Here is a 23,667-nt window from a genome sequence, read left to right as displayed (position 1 = left end):
TTACTGCATTTTTATATTTTCTCCTTTCATAAATTAAATTCAGTATCTTTTCTGTTACCCAAGGATTTCTACTAGCCCTCGTCTTTTTACCTACATGATCCTCTGCTGCCTTCACTACTTCATCCCTCAAAGCTACCCATTCTTCTTCTACTGTATTTCTTTCCCCCATTCTTGTCAATTGTTCCCTTATGCTCTCCCTGAAAATCTGTACAACCTCTGGTTTAGTCAGTTTATCCATGTTCCATCTCCTTAAAGTACCACCTTTTTGTAGTTTCTTCAGTTTTAATCTACAGCTCATAACCAACAGATTGTGGTCAGAGTCCACATCTGCCCCTGGAAATGTCTTACAATTTAAAACCTGGTTCCTAAATCTCTGACTTACCATTATATAATCTATCTGAAACCTGTCAGTATCTCCAGGCCTCTTCCGCGTATATAACCTTCTTTCATGATTCTTAAACCAAGTGTCAGCTATGATTAAGTTATGCTCTGTGCAAAATTCTACCAGGCGACTTCCTCTTTCATTCCTTACCCCCATTCCATATTCACCTACTAATTTTGCTTCTCTTCCTTTTCCTACTATCAAATTTCAGTCTCCCATGAGTATTAAATTTTCGTCTCCCTTCAGTATCTGAATAATTTCTTTTATCTCATCGTACATTTCTTAATCTCTTCGTCATGTGCAGAGCTATTTGGCATATAAACTTGTACTACTGTAGTAGGCATGGGCTTCGTGTCTATCTTGGCCACAATAATGCGTTCACTATGCTGATGGTAGTAGCTTACCCGCATTCCTACTTTTTTATTCATTATTAAACCTACTCCTGCATTACCCCTATTTGATTTTGTATTTATAACCCTGTATTCACCTGACCAAAAGTCTTGTTCCTCCTGCCACTGAACCTCATTAATTTCCACTATATCTAACTTCAACCTTTCCATTTCCATTTTTAAATTTTCTAACCTACCTGCCCGATTAAGGGATCTGACATTCCACGCTCCGATCCGTAGAACGCCATTTTTCTTTCTCCTGATAACGACGTCCTCTTGAGTAGTCCCCGCCCGGAGATCCACATGGGGGACTATTTTACCTCCGGAATATTTTACCGAACAGGACGCCATCATCATTTAACCATACAGTAAAGCTGCATGCCCTCGGGAAAAATTACGGCTGTAGTTTCCCCTTGCTTTCAGCCGTTCGCAGTACCAGCACAGCAAGGCCGTTTTGGTTAGTGTTACAAGGCCAGATCAGTCAATCATCCCCTGCAACTACTGAAAAGGCTGCTGCCCCTCTTCAGGAAGCACACGTTTGTCTGGGGCCTCTCAACAGATACCCCTCCGTTGTGGTTGCACCTACGGTACGGCCATCTGTATCGCTGAGACACGCAAGCCTCCCCACCAACGGCAAGGTCTATGGCTCATGGTGGGGGAAATGAATGATGTATCTATAAATATTCTTCAGCTCCTATGTGTTGCTCTCATAGGTACCGTGAAGACAAGACTAGACTAATTATTACAGTATTCGCAGAGGCATTTAAGTAGCAACTCTTCTCGCGCTCCATAAACGACTGGAAGCCTTAATCCAATTGAACGTCTTTGTAGTAAGCTTGAAAAAGGTTAGGAGCAGTGATACATGGAAGAGGAATGCCTAAAAAGTATTAACATTGTCGTTATATTTACGTACATTGTAATTTTCATTGTATGTATTAATGCTTTCTTCTGCACTGTGTGAAGCCAGCTGGTACAGAATTTTTATTTACTTTTTGCAGAAGGCTCATTTAGTTAATACTTTTATCTTTACAGATTAGGAAGAAAACCCCCCACACTGTTATTGTACCTGGTGTATGAATACCTTTATTCCATGACTGTATTTGACAACCCCATCTTCTATACGAGTTCGAATCTCGACCGTTAATTGACTAACATCGGAACTTAAAAGACACTGACGCCGTGTTTTACAGCATTTCGAAACGGATAGTTTTCTGAATAACTTTGGAACTTTCAAGTTATTGATACGAAACTGCTATCAAAGAATAGTAGAAGTATTTTGATCTGCAGAGATTCTTTGCATGTGAGAAATCAGCAGTATAACTTCTGTAGAAAAAGCAACTGTCATTTTGATAATAACTTATCAACGTTGACAAAACGAACTGAAAGATTAACATTTTTCAAACAAATCGCTGACGATGTGTGGTGGATCACGCTCCTAAAGCAGCCTATTTGTAACCGTAAACGATGCATAAGGCTCAAAGAAAGAAACTGCAAGTCGTTTGCTCTACAGCTCCAAGCATTAGTAAGCTCAGCGAAAGGTAATACCTGGGTTGCTGGAATTAAATACAGCAACAGCAATACTAGGCAAATTGTGTTAAGTGAAAGGCACAATATATCCCCTTTTTATCATTTTTTTCTGGCTTCTTCCCGCTCCATACGCGTATAGCACGTGAGATGAAAGACTGTGTAAACGCCTCTGTGTGTGCTGTATTTTTGCATGATCTTGTCCTCCCGATTCCTACAGAAGCGATGCGCAATATGTCGCAGTATATTCTTAGGTTCTTCATTTAAATCTGGTTCTTGGAAATGTGTAACTAAGCATTCACTAGATAGCTTGCATCCACCTTCAGACATCTGTAAGTTGAGTTTCTAGTGCATCTCCGCGAGGACCTTCTGTGGGACATCCGAAACTGGGGCCGTCTGTGGTGCTCTTCTCTGAATAAGTCCAATATCCATTCTTAGTCCTGTTTGGTATGGGTCTCACACATTGAGCAACATTAAAGGATGGGACATGGGAGTGTCTCGTAAGCCATCTGGTTTTTAGACTGTATTTCCTTAGTATTCTAGCAATGAATCGAAATGTGGCAGCACCTTTAGTTACGAGTGAGACTATGCTATGATTCCATTTCCTATGCGTACGAATTCTTCACCGATTCCAGTTGCGATCACTGACACTGTATCCATGGGATACTAGGTTCCCTGTCAGGTGAAATGCGCAGTTTTACATTTATCTACATTTAAATAAGTCAGAAACAATGAAACCATTTCGAAACCTTATCAAGATCTGAATGAATAATCGTGCAGACAATATTTCCTTACAGATGACTTCATCATCTGCGAAATGTCTGAGGTTACTCTTAATATTGTCTGCACAGTAATTAATATATTCGGTTGGTGCATAAGTTCGTAGCGTTTTTCCATAAGTTCAACAAATACAACACATACAGATAACACAGACTTTAGTGATGAATAATGTATTTACAACAGTCTGTGTCAACGCTGGGATTCAGCGACTGTAGAAATCGCGTGGTTTTGAGGCAAAGAACTAGTCGAGCCATGTTCGGAACGCATTTTCATCTGGAAAGGAACTTCTGTAGACGGCGTAAAAGGTGGAAAATCTGAGGGCGCAAGATCAAGTGAATAAGGTGAGTAAAAAAATGGCTCTGAGCACTATGGGACTTAGCATCTGTGGTCATCAGTCCCCTAGAACTTAGAACTACTTAAACCTAACTAACCTAAGGACAGCACACAACAGCCAGTCATCACGAGGCAGAGAAAATCCCTGTTATGATGACGACGTACGAGTCGTTGCCAGTGCTGACTGGTGGCCAGTGCTAAATAGAAATACATAAATCATAGCAGGTTTGTCAGTAACGTCGCTAAGGTGCTGGATGCATGGTCTGGACCTGCAACTACTAAAATAATTAGAAGTCGTTGGTAAAAAATAATATATATTGTACTTAACAGGTTGTACAGGATTTTTCTTGGCTGCATACATATAATTATAAACAGATAGCTATTGAGGCCTCACATAGGCCATACGTTACTAAGCGCCTTGTTAGAGGTTGCTTCCTATCAGCTGAAGGCTATGCTACTTTACTACTTGACGTCCCGAGCAAGAGTGGACGAGAGCTCGCTAGAAACTTGATACAAGCCGCGGAGCGGCGCTGGTCGCGACTCGCGGGTCCAACGATACTAATACGGACCGCGGTCGATAACTGCAAGCCCTAACAAGTGTGGTATCGATCGTTGATACCACAGTCTCACTTGCTGCCAGTAAATGTGAGCAGTGATGATTACACCTCGGGGAAGAAAATCGTACTACAGCTCTCCGTCGCTGTTCCACTGGACGCAGAACGTTATCTTTTGTGGACACGCGAAGATATCTGTAATGTGACTTGCTGCTTTATTGGGGCGCAACCGTTTCCTTCTTTACCTTGCGTTACGATGAAGACACATTTTCTTGTCACCAGGATAGGAATGATCGGTGTTGTTCGCGAGCCAACTGATGGCGAGCAAGCACAGATGCACCTATGGCTGACATTTGTGATTTTGGTTTACAGCGTACAGTACCGATAGATCCGAGTTTTGAACCTTTCCTATTGCACGGGAATGTAGCACGATGGTGGAATGATCACAAATCATCACATCTGCCAGTTCTCCAGCACAATGACGTTGACCACTGCGGGTTAATGTCCTTAAATGATCATCAAAAAACGATCCTCGTTAAAGTGAGAAAACCGTTTTCTTGCCGCACCTAGTCCAATCGCATTATCCTCGTACACGGCGCAAATGTTTCTGGCTGTCTCCGTTGCTGCCTTCCCTCTACTTAACTCAAACAGAAGAATATGTCTAAAATGTTCCGATTTCTACTCTTGGCACGCCATTTTCTAGCGTCCACGACTCCACTCACTATCTCGAAATGACAAAATAACAACATATAAAACTCAAAAAGGACCAGTGGACTACAGATAAAAAATGACCATCAATAAATAAATCCATAGCAATCGGAATACCATCATGAAAAATGAAAAGGTTGCGAACTTATGCACCAAACTACACTCATGTTCATAAATTAAGAATAATGCTCATACATGGTGAAACAACGCTCTGGTGGGCGGTTTGCGAGTTTAAATCACCTCGGGGTATGACCATGCGGTGCATTTCACTTACCGTCCTCGCACGGTGACGTGCTAATGGTAACTGTGTGTTGAAAATGGCTCAAAGAACACATATTGATGACGTTATGAGCGGTGGAATACTAGGGCGACTGGAGGCTGGTCAAACACAGCAGGTTGTAGCACGGGTCCTCTGTGTGCCGCAAAGTGTGATCTCAAGATTATGGCAAACGATTCCAGAAGACAGGAAACGTGTCCAGGCGCTACAGTACGGGACGTCCACAGTGTACAACATCACAAGGAGACCGATATCTCACCATGAGTGCCCACAGACGGCCATGGAGTACTGCAGGTAGCCTTGTTCGGGACCTTACCGCAGCCACTGGAACAGTTGTCTCCAGACACACAGTCTACAGACGACTGAACAGACATGTTTCATTCGCCAGGAGACCTGCACGGTGCATTCCACTGACCCCTGGTCACAGGAGAGACCGTGAAGCCTGGTGTCAAGAACACAGTACATGGTCATTTGAACAGTGGTCCCAGGTTATGTTCACGGACGAGTCCAGGTATAGTCTGAACAGTGGTTCTCGCCGGGTTTTCATCTGGCGTGAACCAGGAACCAGATACCAACCCCTTAATGTCCGTGAAAGGCTCCTGAATGGAGGTCGTGGTTTGATGGTGTGGGGTGGAATTATGACTGGTGCTCGTACACCCCTGCATGTCTTTGACAGAGGAACTGGAACAGGTCACGTATATCGGGATGTCATTTTGAACCAGTACATTTGCCTTTTCAGGGGTGCAGTTGGTCCTACCTTTCTCCTGATGGACGATAACGCACGACCCCATCGAGCTGCCATCGAGGAGGAGTACCTTGAAACAGAAGATATCAGGCGAATGGAGTGGCCTGCCTGTTCTTCAGACCTAAACCCCATCGACCACGTCTGGGATGCTCTCGGTCGACGTATCCCTGCATGTCTACAAACCCCTAGGACACTTCAGGAGCTCCGACAGGTAATGTGCAAGAATGGGGGGACCATACCCCAGCATCTGCTCGACCACTTGATACAGAGTATGCCAACCGACTTTGCGGCCTGTATACGTGTGCATGGTGATGATAGTGTAGTGCCACGTTGTGTGGCACCACATTCTGCAATTATCCTTAATTTATGAGCATGAGTGTAATACAACATGAACAGCAAGAGCCCAACACACTTCCCTGAGACTGACCTGAAGTTACTTCTACATCTGTCGATGTCTTTCGACGCAAGGTAACATGGCTCGTCGTTCCCACCAAGAAACCGTCAGTTCAGTTACAAATCTGGTTCGATATCCCGTACTTACCATGGTAAGAGTAGGTGTGGTCAGACACTTTTCGGATATCAAGAAATACTGCATCTGACTGACTGCTTTCAACCGTGGCTTTCATGGTGCCACACATCAGACAAAGGAAGTACCCTCAGTATTGCGGCTGTGATGCTCGCCGAATGCTGGTGCCTGTGCTGAGAGGCTTCGCTGCGTCCGATTTTTCGAAAACTATTAGGGGAAAAAATTATTTTTGCACATCTTACTGTCTGATATCATCAGCCGATAAGTAACTGAATTCCTTTTCGCTATCCGTCATGTCTACTGCGCTGCATCAAATTAAGTAATACATTGAGCGAATATTTTGCAGAGGTAAAAACGCATTCCGTAAAGTTTACGTATGGTTAATTTTAGCTCATACGAGGCGTGTTTTTTAAGTAAGCACCGTTTTGAAATTAAAAAAAGACGTGCTAAGATATCTCAATAATTTAATTTTTAGATGAAAGCCTGTACCTTAATCTACGCACTGACACCATTACAGTCTGATTCTTCCTTGTTTACGTTGTGTACTGAGTGTTTAAGATGCCTCCGATAATCTTGAGCCCCGCCGTCTGTGAAGTACGGGCTGTTATAAAATTTGTCAGTGCTAAAGGCCTTAAAGCGATCGATATTGATCGTGAGATCTGTGCAGTTTACGGAAAAAAACATTATGAGTGATGGAATGGTAAGAAAGTGGGTCAGAGAATTTAAAGATGGCCGCACAAATGTGCATGATGAACAACGGAGTGGGCGTCCTTCGGTCGTTAATGAAAGTTTGGTTCAGGAAGTGGACAATAAGGTGAGAGAAAACAGACGCTTTACGATTTCCTCCGTGCGGGATGACTTTCCTAATGTTTCTCGTAGTGTTTTGTATGGCTTTGTGACCGAGCACTTGAATTACCGAAAATTGTGCGCACGTTGGGTACCGAAAATGTCAACGGATGTGCACAAAACCAAACGTTTAGACAGTGCATTGACTTTCCATGAACGGTACCACAATGACGATTTCTTAAGGCAAATTCTTACGGGCGATAAAGCATGGGTGGCCTACGTCACACCAGAATCAAAGCAACAATCCATGGAAGCTGAGGAAGGGCATCGTTTTGCTGCAAGACAATACCCGTCCGCATGTGGTGAATCAGACCAAAGATCTCATCACATCTTTTCGATGCGACACTCTAGATCATCCTCCGTACAGCCCCGATCCTGCACCCAGTGACTACCAACTGTTCCTGCACTAGAAGAAACATCTGGGCGGTCAGCGTCTTCAAGTCGACGACGAAGTCAAAACAGTGGTGATGCAGTGGTTAATAAGTCAGGCGGCAGACTTCTATGAGTAGGGTATTCAAAGACTGGTACAACGTTATGACAAGTCAATATTGACGGAAACTATGTAGAAAAGTAGGTTAAGGTACAGGCTTTCATGTAAAAATAAAATTATTGAGATATCTTAGAACGTCTTTTTTTTAATTTCAAAACGGTACTTACTTAAAAAAACACACCTCGTATATTGCAGTGAATGAGATGTTGATAAGATATCGAAACTTGATTTAAAATTGAGAAGGGTATCTGATTTGATTCTCGAGTTATTGGGTTTTATGTTTGAAGGACGGTCGAGCGCGATTCGCCCATTTACGTCCCTGCGCATTGCGAATCATGTGGTCATAAAAATCGGCGTTGTTTCATTAACGATTCAAGATATCGAAAGGAGTTTTTCTGCAACTGATAGCAAGGAATGAGGCACGTGTGATAAATACAGTACAGGCCATAAAAATTGCTACACCACGAAGATGACGTGCTCAAGACGTGAAATTTAACCGACAGGAAGAAGATGCTGTGATATGCAAATGATTAGCTTTTCAGAGCATTCACACAAGATTGGCGCCGTTGTCGACACCTACAAGGTGCTGACATGAGGAAAGTTTCCAACCGCTTTCTCATACACAAACAGCAGTTGACCGCCGTTGCCCGGTGAAACGTTGTTGTGGTGCCTCGTGTAAGGAGGAGAAATGCGTACCATCACGTTTCCGACTTTGATAAAGGTCGGATTGTAGCCTACCGCGATTGCGGTTTATCATATCGTGACATTGCCCCTTGCGTTGGTCGAGATCCAATGACTGTTAGCAGAATGTGGAATCGGTGGGTTGACGAGGGTAATACGGAACACCGTGCTGGATTCCAACGGCCTCGTGTCACTAGCAGTCGAGATGACAGGCATCTTATCCGCATGACTGTAACGGATCGTGCAGCCACGTCTCGATCCCTGAGTCAACAGATGGGGACGTTTGCAAGACAACAACCATCTGCACGAACAGTTCGACGACATTTGCAGCAGCATGGACTATCAGCTCGGAGACCATGGCTGCGGTTACCCTTGACGCTGCATCACAGACAGGAGCGCCTGCGATTGTGTACTCAATGACGAACCTGGGTGCACGAATTGCAAAACGTCATTTTTTCGGATGAATCCAGGTTCTGTTTACAGCATCATGATGGTCACATCCGTGTTTGGCGACATCACGGTGAACGCACATTATAAGCGTGTATTCGTCATTGCCATACTGGCGTATCACCCGGCGTGATGGTATGGGGTGCCATTGGTTACACGTCTCGGTCACCTCTTGTTCACACTGACGGCACTTTGAACAGTGGACGTTACATTTCAGATGTGTTACGACCCGTGGCTCTACCCTTCATTCGACCCTGCGAAACCCTATATTTCAGCAGGATAATGCAGGAGCGCATGTTGCAGTTCCTGTACTGGCCTTTCTGGATACAGAAAATGTTCGACTGCTGTCCTGGCGGGCACATTCTCCAGATCTCTCACCAATTGGAAACGTCTGGTCAATGGTGGCCGAGCAACTGGCTGGTCACAATACGCCAGGCACTACTCTTGATGAACTGTGATATCGTGTTGAAGCTGCATGGGCAGCTGTACCTGTACACGCCATCCAAGCTCTGACTCAATGCCCAGGCGTATCAAGACCGTTATTACGGCCAGAGTTGGTTGATCTAGGTACTGATTTGTCAGGATCTATGCGCCCAAATTGCGTGAAAATCTAATCACATGTCAGTTCTGGTATAATATTTGGCCAATGAATACCCGTTTATCATTCGCATTTGTTCTTGGTGTAGCAATTTTAATGGCCAGTAGTGTATTCGAAACATTTTCATTCAGCGAGATATGAAAGTAACTCGTCCAGAGCAGAGATAGGTCGGCGGCTCAGGACGCATTCCGACATCCGTACAGAGCATTGGAGGAAAATTGAAGCGGCACGCGTACGCACGTCTACGACACCCGGGGAACGGTGTAGTAGGAGTGTACGCACGCCTTCGGCAGTGAAAGGGTTGAAACTTCGCAACCTGGCCGAGTCAGCAGGTGAATGGCGGAGAGGCGGTGTAGGCAGGTACGCACCCAGTGCGCGGAGAAGTAGAGCCCGGCGATGGTGGCGTCGACGTCCCGGAAGGCAGTGGAGCTGCCGTCGGCGGCTACCAGGGCGGCGGCGTGCAGGACGTGGGAGACGGGGCGCGGCCGCCAGGGGAAGCCGCGGCCCTCGGGGTCCCGCAGCAGGTGCTCGCCCGCCGCCGCCGACAGCACGCGGCCCGTGCCGCCCTCCAGCAGCACCAGCGACGGGCAGCCCGAGCGCGCGCGGTAGCGCCGGCACAGCCGCGCCTGCGCACACACCGCAAACACACACACACAGTCAGTAGGTCCGGTTGAGCATGCACCAGAAAGCGCCGGACAACAGGCTGTACTGCGCGTGCGCAGCTACGACGACGTAGGCAGCTCGTGCTTGGTTCTTGCTCTCCTCGTACGCTTTTCGTCGTATTTCTGGTGGGGCATCACGTGACCGTGTGTAGCCGTGCGGCATGTTGTTGAGAGGACATACTGAGATGTACTTAGAGCAATTGTTTTATCGTATCCCACTATTTGGTAGAAAATCCGAAGAAATTCTGGTCGTATGTAAAGTACACAAGCGGCAAGACGCAGTCAATACCTTCGCTGCGCAGTGCCGATGGTACTGTTACCGACGACTGTGCCGCTAAAGCGGAGTTATTGAACACAGTTTTCCGAAACTCCTTCACCAGGGAAGACGAATGGAATATTCCAGAATTTGAAACACGAACAGCTGCTAGCATGAGTTTCTTAGAAGTAGATACCTTAGGGGTTGCGAAGCAACTCAAATCGCTTGATACGGGCAAGTCTTCAGGTCCAGATTGTATACCGATTAGGTTCCTTTCAGATTACGCTGATACAATAGCTCCCTACTTAGCAACCATATACAACCGCTCGCTCTCCGATAGATCTGTACCTACAGATTGGAAAATTGCGCAGGTCGCACCAGTGTTTAAGAAGGGTAGTAGGAGTAATCCATCGAACTACAGACCTATATCATTGACGTCGGTTTGCAGTAGGGTTTTGGAGCATATACTGTATTCAAACAAATCACCTCGAAGGGAACGATCTATTGATACGTAATCAGCACGGTTTCAGAAAACATCGTTCTTGTGCAACGCAGCTAGCTCTTTATTCGCACGAAGTAATGGCCGCTATCGACAGGGGATCTCAAGTTGATTCCGTATTTCTAGATTTCCGGAAAGCTTTTGACACCGTTCCTCACAAGCGACTTCTAATCAAGCTGCGGGCCTATGGGGTATCGTCTCAGTTGTGCGACTGGATTCGTGATTTCCTGTCAGGAAGGTCGCAGTTCGTAGTAATAGACGGCAAATCATCGAGTAAAATTGAAGTGATTTCAGGTGTTCCCCAGGGAAGCGTCCTGGGACTTCTGCTGTTCCTGATCTATATAAATGACCTGGGTGACAATCTGAGCAGTTCTCTTAGGTTGTTCGCAGATGATGCTGCAATTTACCATCTAGTAAGGTCATCCGAAGACCAGTATCAGTTGCAAAGCGATTTAGAATAGATCGCTATATGGTGTGGCAGGTGGCAGTTGACGCTAAATAACGAAATTGTGTGAGGTGATCCACATGAGTTCCAAAAGAAATCCGTTGGAATTCGATTACTCGATAAATAGTACAATTCTCAAGTCTGTCAATTCAACTAAGTACCTGGGTGTTAAAACTACGAACAACTTCAGTTGGAAAGACCACACAGAAAATATTGTGGGGAAGGCGAGCCAAAGGTTGTGTTTCATTGGCAGGACACTTAGAAGATTCAACAAGTCCACTAAAGAGACAGCTTACACTACACTCGTTCGTCCTCTGTTAGAATATTGCTGCTCGGTGTGGGATCCTTACCAGGTGGGATTGACGGAGGATATCGAAAGGGTGCAAAAAAGGGCAGCTCGTTTTGTATTATTACGTAATAAGGGAGAGAGTGTGACAGATATGATACGCGAGTTGGGATGGAAGTCATTAAAGCAAAGAGATCTATTTACGAAATTTCAGTCACCAACTTTCTCTTCCGAACGCGAAAATATTTTGTTGAGCCCAACCTACATAGGTAGGAATGATCATCAAAATAAAATAAGAGAAATCAGAGCTCGAACAGAAAGGTTTAGGTGTTCGTTATTCCCGCCAGCTGTTCGGGAGTGGAATGGTAGAGAGATAGTATGATTGTGGTTCGATGAACCCTCTGCCAAGCACTTAAATGTGAATTGCAGAGTAATCATGTAGATGTAGATGTAGATAAAGGATGCAAATAAGGAAGCAGTTCTTGGCAAATTGTCATTTCAAAATTAGATTCCACAGCTCGAAGTACCATAAAATTTTACTAAGGCGTGACTTCGAGAGATTTTTTTGTACTCTGCAATATTGTTATGTATCATTTCCAACAGGTTTACATCTACACAGCACCGCAAAAAGCTAGTAGGATGGAATACAAATTTCTTGCAACAAAAAAAAAGAGACAGTTTCTTGTGTAGCTTACACCGGAATAAAGGACAATAAATTTCATGACTATTTCAAAATGTAAAAAAATTAACATGGCTGTATGTGAGGCAAAGAAACTGTACAACTGAAAGTTTATGTTTTACTCTAGAAATAAATATGAAGCCATGTGGGGAGTTAAAACGATAAAACACGGTATGCTGCCAGTCTAAAATTTAGCATAGAATGGCATTCTACAAAATTTAAGACGTAAACACAAATTAATAATTAACTTCAGGCCTAGAGGAAGTACTAGACAAGTGATCGTAAAACACTTTCACAGAAGGCAGATTTGTAAAATTCTGCTACAGCTGTCATTATATTTGAAACAAAATATTTAGTTCAAAACTACTGACCAAATTTGCCTACTTAGCTTCAAGTCAATCTTTACGTATGTTCGTACGTATATAGCATTAAGAGATCTTAGAGTGTCATAAAAGGAACAGGACATCAGAGACTACTCGAGCAGCATCGGAATTTCATAAACCATACTAAAATGCTTCATTCCGTTCTAATTGCACATTTCCTTGTCCAGATGCACTCTGAAGTACCTGATATTCAGCTTTTCATGTGGTTTTCGTGATACCAATTTTCTTGGAGGTCCAGTACTGTATTCTCATGTTTCGTTCTTTATTATGGTATAACGTCATTCGTCCCAGAAAATGAAAATTTGCGCTTTAAATTGAACGAGGTTGAAAGTAGCCAATAGTACGAAATGAAACACTTCGTTTCAAATAAACTAACTGCCTCAGCGGAAAAAAATTAACTGAAGCAAATTTCTCTATCAAACAGACGGAAATAGCTTCATTAAGAAATTAATGGTTGTTTGCTAATAACGTGGAAATAATATAAAATCAGAAAATTGAAACTAATAACTTATTTTGGCCTTTCATGGTTATGAGAATGTATATTAATTCACTTGATGGCTCCCGGCTACAGGAATCTGTTTTGTTTTCATTTGACGTGGGAGCTGTAAACGAAGACACGAAACATATACACGGAACACGGGTCACGTGGGGAAGGACCCTTCCCACTATAACTCAGCTTGCTCTGCGCATGCGCGAATCAGGCAGCTTGGGCGCGTCAGAAAATTTTTTCCGGGTAGCTTCTGGCTACTTGCTGCTACTGCTTATACAGCAAACAGCCACGCTTTAAGTAGCCAGAAGCGGATGAAGCCACTGCTCATACGCGAATTCAGCTGTGCGCATGCGCACGAGCCCGCTGGCAACTGCTCATACGAACCTAGTGACGCGCACTTGACAAAACAACGACACAATAATAGAGCCACCATGTCAGTCATAGTATTATGTAAGACAACAAGTGTCTGGCGCAGTTGTTAGATCGGTTACTGCCGCTACAATGGCAGTTTATCAAGATATAAGTGAGTCTGAACGTGGTGTTGCAGTCGGCGCACGAGCGGTGGAACACAGCATCTCCGACGTAGCGATGAAGTGGGGATTTATCCGTAGGACCATTTCACTAGTGTACCGTGAATATCAGGAATCCGGTAAAACATCAAATCTCCGACATCGCTGCGGCCGGAAAAACATCCTGCAAGAACGGGACCAATGAGAACTAAAGAGAATCGTTCAGCGTGACAGAAGTGCAACCCTTCCACAAAATGCTGACGATTTCAGTGCTGCGCCATCGACAAGTTTCAGCGTGCGAATTATTCACTGAAATATCATAATCAATATGGACTTTCGGAGTCAAACGTCCACGTGTACCCTCGATGAGTGCACGACACAAAACTTTACACCTCGCATGAGCCCGTGAACACCGCCATTGGACTGTTAAAGACTGGTTACATGTTGCCTGGTCGGACGAGCCTCGTTTCAAATTGTATCGAGCGGACGGACGTGTATGGGTATGGAGACAACCTCACGAATCTATGGACCCTTCATGTCTTCAAGGGACTGTTCAAGCTGATGGAGGCTCTGTAATGGCGCGGGGCGTGAGCAGTTGGAGTGACATGGGACCCCTCATCCGTCTAGATACGACTCTGGCATGTGACACGTATATAAGCATCCTGTCTGGTCACCCGCATCCATTCGTGTCCACAGCGAAATCCGACGAACTTGGTCAATTTCAGCAGGACAATGCGACACTCCACACGTCCAGAACTACTACAGAGAGGCTCCAGGAACACCCTTATCAGCTTAAACAGTGCAGCTGCCCACCTACATCTCGAGACAGGAATATTATTGAGCGTATCTGGGATGACTTGCAACGTGCTTTTCAGAAGAGATCTCCACATCGTCGTACTTTTGCGGATTTATAGACAGCCCTGCAGGATTCATGATGTCAGTTAAAAATGGTTCAAATGGCTCTGAGCACTATTGGACTGTGGTCATCAGTCCCCTAGAACTTAGAACTACTTAAACCTAACTAACCTAAGGACATCATACACATCCATGCCCGAGGCAGGATTCGAACCTGCGACCGTAGCAGTCGCACGGTTCCGGACTGCGCGCCTAGAACCGCGAGACCACCGCGGCCGGCCCATGATGTCAGTTCCCTCCAGCACTACTTCAGACATTAATGGAGTCCATGCCACGCCTTGTTGCGGCACTTCTGCGTCTTGTGTTGTCCTCATCATCACTTCATCCTCATCACCGGCACGCAAGTCGCCCAATGTGGCGTCGACTGAAATGAGACTTGCAATCGGCGGTCGAACGTCCCCGGATGGAGCCTCCCGGCCAACAATGCCATACGATCATTTCATTTTTTGCGTGCTCGCGGGGGCCCTACACGATATTAGGCAGGTGTACCACTTTCTTTGGCTCTTCAGCGTATTTGCACATGGCCATTTGCATAACGTGCTTTATGTTTTTAAATGTTTTAGTTATGACAAACCTTTTACATTGTGCTGTCTTTTTATCTAAATGACCACCCTCGTGTGAGGTCCAACTTAAAATGAACACTTTTCGTAACAAAAATATTTTCTAAGATTTGAAGTTGACATCAAAGTCTGTCGAAACCGGTTGTTTTAAATAACGAAATTTTTATGCGATCTTCACTGTAGAATGTTTTTACCTTGTATCTAAGTATTTCTGCATGAAACTATTTTCTATACAGTGTCACTGTAACGTAATTAGAATAGAATCGACAATATGAATCAGTTAAATAGAAAACGTAAAAAATATTATATACATGTCTTTAAAAAGTAGAAAAGTAACCGGAGAAACATTGAAAATAATTATGGAAAAGCAGTTGGTGCAAATCGCTTGCCGTTTTTATTATAATAATTTCAGAGTTCCAAATACGACTTTTTTTTTCCTCACACGTTGGCACCGTCTACACTTCCTTGCAATGTAATTAGTTAGAACAGACATTTGATAACATGAATAAATGCAATAGAAAGCGAAAAAATATCGTTGGCTGTCAGTTCTTAACACGCTACCGAAAAAAAACGTAAATAAAATGCAATCTGAGCTATGACACTATATCGAAAAACCACAATACTATTGTTCTTTGCATCTTCAAGCCAACTTCAATTCCTGGAATCAAATTGTTCAGTTGTCCAGAAAACGCGTATACAAACTTTCACTGTTCTTCTGGACGTGGTCTATCTGTTGCACCGAATTAATAACACTCAAAATACGGGCTAAAATGCGCCATCCCAGCGGAGTCCCGAACACATTCGATTCGCGATGTGGTTTTTGTTCATCACATATCCGAACATGTCGCCGAATCACTTTACCGCAGGCGTGAAAGGTGGCTTTATCACTGAACACAAGTTTATTAAGAGAATCATCTTCACTCGGCATTTTGTTAAACGTTTCTATACAAAACTGAGTTCGCTTTTCTTTGTCACTTTCTCTTAAAGTTTACAACAGTTACAGTTTGTAGAATTTAAGTGATAGACGTTTTCGTAATACGTCCCACACCGTAACGCTAGCCATATTAAGTTTTAAGCTGGCACATCTCGTTGATTTACCCAGACAACCGCCAAACTTGTTCAACTGCCGCGCCATAGACTGCTGGCCGACCCTGACCCGGCATCCTATGCGATACACAGCCAGTTTCGGTGAAACGATTGTACCAATTAATAACAATTTCTCTTTGAGGTAGTGGCTTGCGATATTTACTTCTGAGTTGTTCCTGAATTGCTGTAGTGGATTTGGATTCAATACTGCAGACGTTCTGCACCGTTGTATGACTCCACGATGGCTGTTGACATAACGTATTCACGCATGTCCGCAGGTCGTGGTCTAGGGGCTAGCGTTGCTGCCTCTGGACGGGGTCCCGGGTTCGATTCCCGGCCGCGTTGGGGACTTTCTCTGCACGGGATCTGGGTGTTTGTGTTGTCCTCATCATTTCATCAGCGTCATCATTTGTGAGAGTGACTAGACTAAATTGTGAAAAGAAAGTGGACTGTGTAAAAATTGTGACTTTGTACAGGTGTTGATGATTGCGCAGTTGAGCGCCCCACAAACCAATCATCATCATCATCATCATCATTCACGCATGCCACCCAGAGGGAACGTCGGGAGCTATCAGTGTTACGCGAGAATAAAACTGTAAGATATGTGCTGTATCAGACATTTCTGTAAGTTTATTTATCCTTTTCACAATTAAAGGTTACTTTTCTAAAACTAAGTTAAAAACACTGTGCATTTGTTTCGTTGGCCTTCGCCAGTAATGTATTTTCCGACCGCCTACCTCCCTTCATTCTTATCCTCTACATCGTAATATGTGTTCTTTAGTAACATAACAAAGCAATTATAACGCGTTAGAAGATACTTTAATAACAGTTTCCAACAATGAAATACAAAAAAGACAGCAAACCAATAGCATTTTAACTCGTAAGATGTCTACTTTAATCAATCATCCTTCGTACGTTTATTTATCATTTATTGACATGTGGACTACTGGCATGGATTTCCGCATTTTGTCTGCCACGTCGACTGTAGATCTTTAAACGAATTTGGCTCAACCGATGAATCGCGAGGACGTGGCCGCCTTACCTTGGGCAGGATTGTTTTTGAAACGAGGGAGTGACAGTTGGAGTGTAGGAGTCAGCTGTGGAGTGATTGTTGTTGTGGTTACGAGCAGGCAGCCAGTGGTGGCCAGAATGTGGTCGCTAGAAGCTGTATGTGATAAGATAGGACACTTTGTCCGATGCATTCTGTTTTGGCAATGCTGTGGACCGAAGGCGTGATGTTGGTACGAAGTGGTAGTGAGCGACGCTGCTATAAGATGCACTCCAAGGGAGGGAGCGTGCAGTGACAAGTTGCTGTTGAGAACGTAAGAACAACAGCATATACCTGTCCGTCTGTCTGTCTGCTCAGCATCGCGAGGTAATGTGTACTTTTTGCTTATAACTTGGTGTGTTGCATTGGACCAATGTGGTTGCTTATTAGATCTTCTTATCAATGTGCGGCGGATCTTGTTCTCTTTACGAACTAAATTTAACTCGTGATTGGGTGTAGTAAGTCGGCACTTCATTTACCATATAGATCTTGCACTTTTCACACCATTTTTCAAACTTGTATTAAGGATTCGATCATTGCATGGCTGTGCTGACACCAGCATGTGTTTGTACATTAATCAGTTGAACAGTGTAAGGCTTTTGTAAATTTTGCAGAGCAACAATAATTATAAAGCTAGAGCAGATCTCGTATCTATATTTCAAATTCGCATCTTTCGTGAGTTAATTAACTGAAGCGTCAAATTTGTCAGATACAGTAGTAGAACAGAACAAGCCTGAGGTATAGCCCAGTAGCTACCTGGACATGATTCAACAAAATATTCTTGTACCTAACCCAACTCAGTTTTCTCAATCACATAACCATTTCCGCTCGTGGTAGGTGCTCACAAAGAATAACATTTTGGATTAGTAGATTATTTTCAGGTTAGAAAAGATAAGTCACTTCGGCAGCTTCAAGATAGTGGTAACTCGAAATTTTTAATCCCTTCTTTTTTGGTATTGTGGCGTTGGGAGGTCATTTCGACGAATTATAAGAACTTCTTAGATGAAAGCAAAAATCTGAGTTTGTCTTGCTAATCTAGGAGCTATTGAATGAAACGAAATGTTCCGCCCTGCTATATAAGTGTCGGTATCTGTAGAACACCACGTGAGAAAGTCAGATTGCGTTTAATTAATTCGGGCTTTATTTCTTTTAGAAGAAAACTGTACATGTAGATACATAGGAATTAACAGACTCCCTACAAGCTTTCATGTTTCGAAAAATCAGGGATCAAGCGCAACATCAATATTAGTAAACATAAAGGATGATTTTCACGTACCCTACGGAAATACAGTCATCTGCTAGCAAAATATGCAGTTTACATTCTCAATGGACTGCAATAAACGTACTCCAAGCTCTTGTCAGAGCCGGAATCCTTGTACGGCATGGCGAACAGAAAGAAAAGAAAACAGACCACTAGCCGAAGTTGAGGTAGAACACGTGAACTTCGGTACAGAGCGCTAACGCGCTAACCATTCTATGTAGATAATTGTGCGTCATCCGTCCAGCGAGATAACCGTAATAATAATCATGTAATTAATAATAGAGCACCAATCAAATAATGACTACGGAAACTGAACGTATTGCGAGATACACATTAAAATACGAACACGGGAATGAAAAGTGTCGATACACATTTTTAATACAGTCCGCGTAGTAAGCATTTAGAGTGTTGTAGCGCCAGTGCCTGTAATGAAGAAGACAAGAGGTGGTGACAGTAGAGAAAGACCAGCAAGGAGTGATATTATCGAGGTTTTTCTCTTAATTGCAAAACACCATGATCCGCATGTCAGCTTGTGGGAAGTTGCTGCAGTCGGTTGCATTACATACGCAAAAAAAAAAAAAAAAATGGCTCTGAGCACTATGGGACTTAACTACTGAGGTCATCAGTCCCCTAGAACTTAGAACTACTTAAACCTAACCAACCTAAGGACATCACACACATCCATGCCCGAGGCAGGATTCGAACCTGCGACCGTAGCGGTCACGCGGTTCCAAACTGACGCGCTTAGAACCGCACGGCCACACCGGCCGGCCATTACATATGCAGCGAATAGTACAAGGTTTCAACTTCATCCCATACCACCCGTCACAGATACAGGACTGTCGAGCGCGTTTCACTTTTAATAAATCGTAACAATATGGCGAAGGGCATTTAATCTTTAGTTCAGGACCTCCGTTGTCTTTATGGCGTATTTTACGACCCTTTCTCCAAGAGAAAGTCCCCGTTTTTAGCTGTATTTCCTTCCGTCGATTGAGCTTAACGTGTAGTCGCTTCTAATTCCTTTTTTCGTCTTGTGTTCTACGGTTCTGACTTAGTCGTGTATGACCTTAGTCGTTTTTGCGCCCCAAAAACAAAAACAAAGTAAGGAATGATTTCAATCGAAAAGTTAATTGCTACGAATGGATCGTGAATAATGCCACTCTGGACGCCTTACTTAGTGTTAAGTTCTCTGATGAATCCATGTTCACTAATTGTGGTACAGTGAATCGCCGTAATGCGCATTACCAGGCCACAAAAAAAAAAAAAAAAAGCTAGGTGGGTATGTCATATCAAAGGAGGTGGTTCATTAATGTGTGATGTGCAATTTTTGGAGATGAAATCACCAGTCCACACTACTTCCCATGTACTCCGGCAGGTGAGATGTATCGAGCTTTTATCGTCAAAGGTTTAGGTACCCTCCTTGAAAGTGTCAGCCTAGACGCTAGAGGCCATACTTCGATACAGCATCATGGTCAGCTGGGTAGGGCGTCGTGGTCCTTAGGAATGGCACTCAGGGCCGTCCGATTGAACACACAGTAGATCTACTTCTGTGGGGACTCTAAAGAATCGTGTTTAAGTTACCAAACTGGCAACCCCAGATGTCTTCAGACAGCGCACCGAGGAAGCTTCTCGCTCCGTGGCATCGGCTGCTATGTGTACTGCATGTTGCACCCACCCCTAAATCTTTGAACGTTTCAGTCTCCCAAACAAACATTGATAGAAATTTGACTTAAACTGATTTATACACAAATGGTTTAAATACGTTGGTGCATAACAGAAAAATAACAATGTTGTGTTGTTTTATCCATGATGGATCTTGTGGCGAATGTCGCAACCAAATATAAATACTTTTTAAATGTTTTATTTAGTGCCATAACCGGTTTCGGTTTACCATGACCGTCTTCAGATGGCTAATATTTTCAGTTAGTTAGATATTTTGATCAACAGCATGTCGTCTGCTCCTACACTCCGCAAGAATATTTGAATATTTAGTGCACAATAAAACAATATCATGTAGAATTTTATAAATATTTATTTAATCGTATGGCTAGGGCCCCATGTCGGGCAGACCTTTCGCCGGGTGCCGGTCTTTCAATTTCACGCCACTTCGGCGACCTGCAGTCGATGAGGATGATATGATGATGAGGACAACACAACACCCAGTCCCTGGGCGGAGAAAATTCCCCGACCCAGCCGGGAAACGAACCCGGGCCCAAAGGATTGACAACCCGTCACGCTGACCATTTAGCTACCGGGGGGCGGGCAAGGGTCTGTAACAGCTACAAACAAAAAGTTTCTGGGCGCACGGAACAGATGTGCCGTAGGAACCAACATCCTGGTGGTGGTACTCAAGAGCACGCGCGCTGTCGCATCCAGAGTCTTTTGTAAATAAATTGCGTGTATAGGTGACGCAACAAAAATGGTTCAAATGGCTCCAAGCATTATGGGACTTAACATCAGAGGTCATCAGTCGCCTAGAACTTAGAACTACTTAAACCTAACTAAGACATCGCACACATCCATGCCCGAAACAGGATTCAAAACTGCGACCGTAGCGGTCGCGCGGTTCCAGACTGAAGCGCCTAGAACCGCTCGGCCACACCGGCCGGCTCCGGTTAGGTTTTCCGCTATTTCCCTCAGTAACTTTAAGCGAACGCCTGGATGGTTCCTATAGTTCTTTTGAAAAGAATTCGTCCAATTTCATCTACTTCTACATCTACATCTACATGGATATTCTGCAAATCACATTTAAGTGCCTAGCAGAGGGTTCATCGAACCACCTTCACAATTCTCTATTATTCCAATCTCGTATAGCGCGCGGAAGGAATGAACACCTATATCTTTCCGTACGAGCTCTGATTTCCCCTATTTTATCGTGGTGATCGTTTATCCCTGTGTAGTTCGGTCTGAACAAAATATTTTCGCATTCGGAGGAGAAAGTTGGTGATTGGAATTTCGTGAGAAGATTCCGTCGCAACGAAAAACGCCTTTTTTTTAATGATTTCCAGCCCAAATCCCATATCATTTCTGTTACACTCTCTCCCAAATTTCGCGATAATACAAAACGTGCTGTCTTTCTTTGAAGTTTTTCGATTTACTGCGTCAGTCCTATCTGGTAAGGATCCCGCACCGCGCAGCAATATTCTAAAACAGGACGGACAAGCGTAGTGTAGGCAGTCTCCTTAGTAGGTGTGTTGCATTTTCTAAGTGTCCTGCCAATAAAACGCAGTCTTTGGTTAGCCTTCCCCACAACATTTTCTATGTGTTCTTTCCAATTTTAGTTGTCCGTAATTGTAATACCTATGTAGTTAGTTGAATTTATGGCTTTTAGATTAGACTGATTTATCGTGTAACCGAAGTTTAACGAATTCCCTTTAGCACTCATGTGGATGACCTCACATTTTTCGTTATTCAGGGTCAACTGCCTCTTTTCGCACCATTCAGATATCGTTTCTAAATCGTTTTGCAGTTTGTTTTGATCTTCTGATGACTTTATTAGTCGATAAACGACAGCATCATCTGCAAAAAACCGAAGATGGCTGCTCAGATTGTCTCCCAAATCGATTATATAGATAAGGAACAGCAAAGGACCTATAACACTACCTTGGGGAACGCCAGAAATCACTTCTATTTTACTCGATGACTTTCCGTCAGTTACTTCGTACGGTGACCTCTCTGACACAAAATCGCAAATCCAGTCACATAACTGAGACGATATTCCATAAACACGCAATTTCACTACGAGCCACTTGTGTGGTACAGTGTCAAAAGCCTTTCGGAAATCCAGATATACGGAATCGGTCTGAAACCCTTGTCAATAGCACTCAGCACGTCATGTGAATAAAGAGCTAATTGTGTTTCACAGGAACGATGTTTGCTAAACCCATGTTGACTATGTGTCAATAGACCGTTTCCCTCGAGGTAATTCAGAATGGTCGAACACAATTAATGTTCTAAAATCCTGCTGCATATCGACGTTAACGATATTGGTCTGTAATTTAGTGGATTGCTCGTACTACCTTTCTTGAATATTGGTGTGACCTGTGCAACTTCCCAATCTATGGGTACGGATGTTCCGGGGAGCGAACGGTTGCATATGATTGTTAAGTATGGAGCTAATGCATCAGCATACTCCGAAAGGAACCTAATTGGTATACAGTCCGGACCAGGAGACTTGCTTTTATTAAGAGATTTGATTTGCTTCACTACTCCGAGGGTATTTACTTCTTCGTTACTAATGTTGGCAGCTGTTCTCGATTGCAATTCTGGAATATTTACTTCGTATTCTTTTGTGAAGGCATTTCGGAAGGCTGTGTTTAGTAACTCTACTTTGGCAGCACTGTCTTCGATAATATCTCCAATGTTATTGCGCAGAAAAGGCATTGATTGTTTCTTGCCGCTAACATACTTCACATACGACCAGAATCTCTTTGGATTTTCTGCCAGGTTTCGACACATAGTTTAGTTGTGGAAACTATGTAAATTTCGAGCTTCTGTTAAAGGTCGCCAATCTTGGGGATTTTGCGTCTGTTTAAATTTGGCATATTTATTTCATTGTTTCTGCGACAGTGTTCTGGCCCGTTTTGTGTACCAAGGAGGATGAGCTCCGACGTTTGTTAATTTATTTGGTATAAATCTCTTAATTGCTGCCGATACTATTTCTTTCAATTTAAGCTACATCTGGTCTACACTTATATTATTAATTTGGAATGAGTGGAGATTGTCTCTCAGGAAGGCGTCAAGTGAGTTTTTTTCTGATTTTTTTAACAGGTATATTTTTCGCTTATTTTTCTAGGATTTGGGGATTACAATATTCAGTCTCGCTACGACAACCTTGTGTTCACTAACCCTCTGAATCGGTTTTGATGCTCGTTATTAGCTCAGGATAATTTGTTGCTAAGAGGTCAAGTGTGTTTCCTACCCCGTTGTAACACACGCAATGCTATACTACCAGTAATTTTGAAAAATATGATTACAGGACGAGCATTTTTTGTAGATCTCTGCCTGTGTGACAGATTGTTAAAGTAATGTCACAGTTCCTATAAAAGGTGTCGTAAAATATTAATTTTATTAAGTGAATAGTGGATTTTCAGCTGATATCCCAAATTAGTTTCAAAATAACAACTTCAAAACTTTAATACGTTGTTCCCTGTGTGGTCGGAATACGTTTATAAGGAACTTCCTATAGTGAAAAGCTTCAAAAGTTTCGAACGTGCATGCACACGTAAGGGTACACTCAGAAACGACATAGAAGAACACTTAAAAAATTAGCACGTTTCCAAAGAAGTTCAATTTCTCAAAATGTATA

General features: G+C 43.4%; 2 protein-coding genes across 2 annotated transcripts in view; both read right to left on the bottom strand.

Moving 5' to 3' along the window:
* LOC126203881 (nucleoredoxin-like) overlaps positions 1–9,807 on the bottom strand; it is a 294,997-nt gene extending 285,190 nt beyond the window's left edge. The window contains exon 1 of the mRNA XM_049938263.1: positions 9,649–9,807. The gene's annotated coding sequence lies outside the window, so the exon portion shown is untranslated. The remainder of the gene's footprint in view (positions 1–9,648) is intronic.
* The window catches only part of LOC126204314 (nucleoredoxin-like), a 131,839-nt gene that overhangs the window by 73,194 nt on the left and 34,978 nt on the right, over positions 1–23,667 (bottom strand). The window contains exon 3 of the mRNA XM_049938699.1: positions 9,649–9,906. Coding sequence (XP_049794656.1) covers positions 9,649–9,906 — 258 coding nt within the window. The remainder of the gene's footprint in view (positions 1–9,648; positions 9,907–23,667) is intronic.

The sequence above is a fragment of the Schistocerca nitens genome, chromosome 9 (assembly GCF_023898315.1).
Source record: "Schistocerca nitens isolate TAMUIC-IGC-003100 chromosome 9, iqSchNite1.1, whole genome shotgun sequence".
Taxonomy (NCBI): domain Eukaryota; kingdom Metazoa; phylum Arthropoda; class Insecta; order Orthoptera; family Acrididae; genus Schistocerca; species Schistocerca nitens.
Note: the sequence above shows the minus strand (reverse complement) of the source record. Positions and strands in the feature narration are given on the sequence as shown.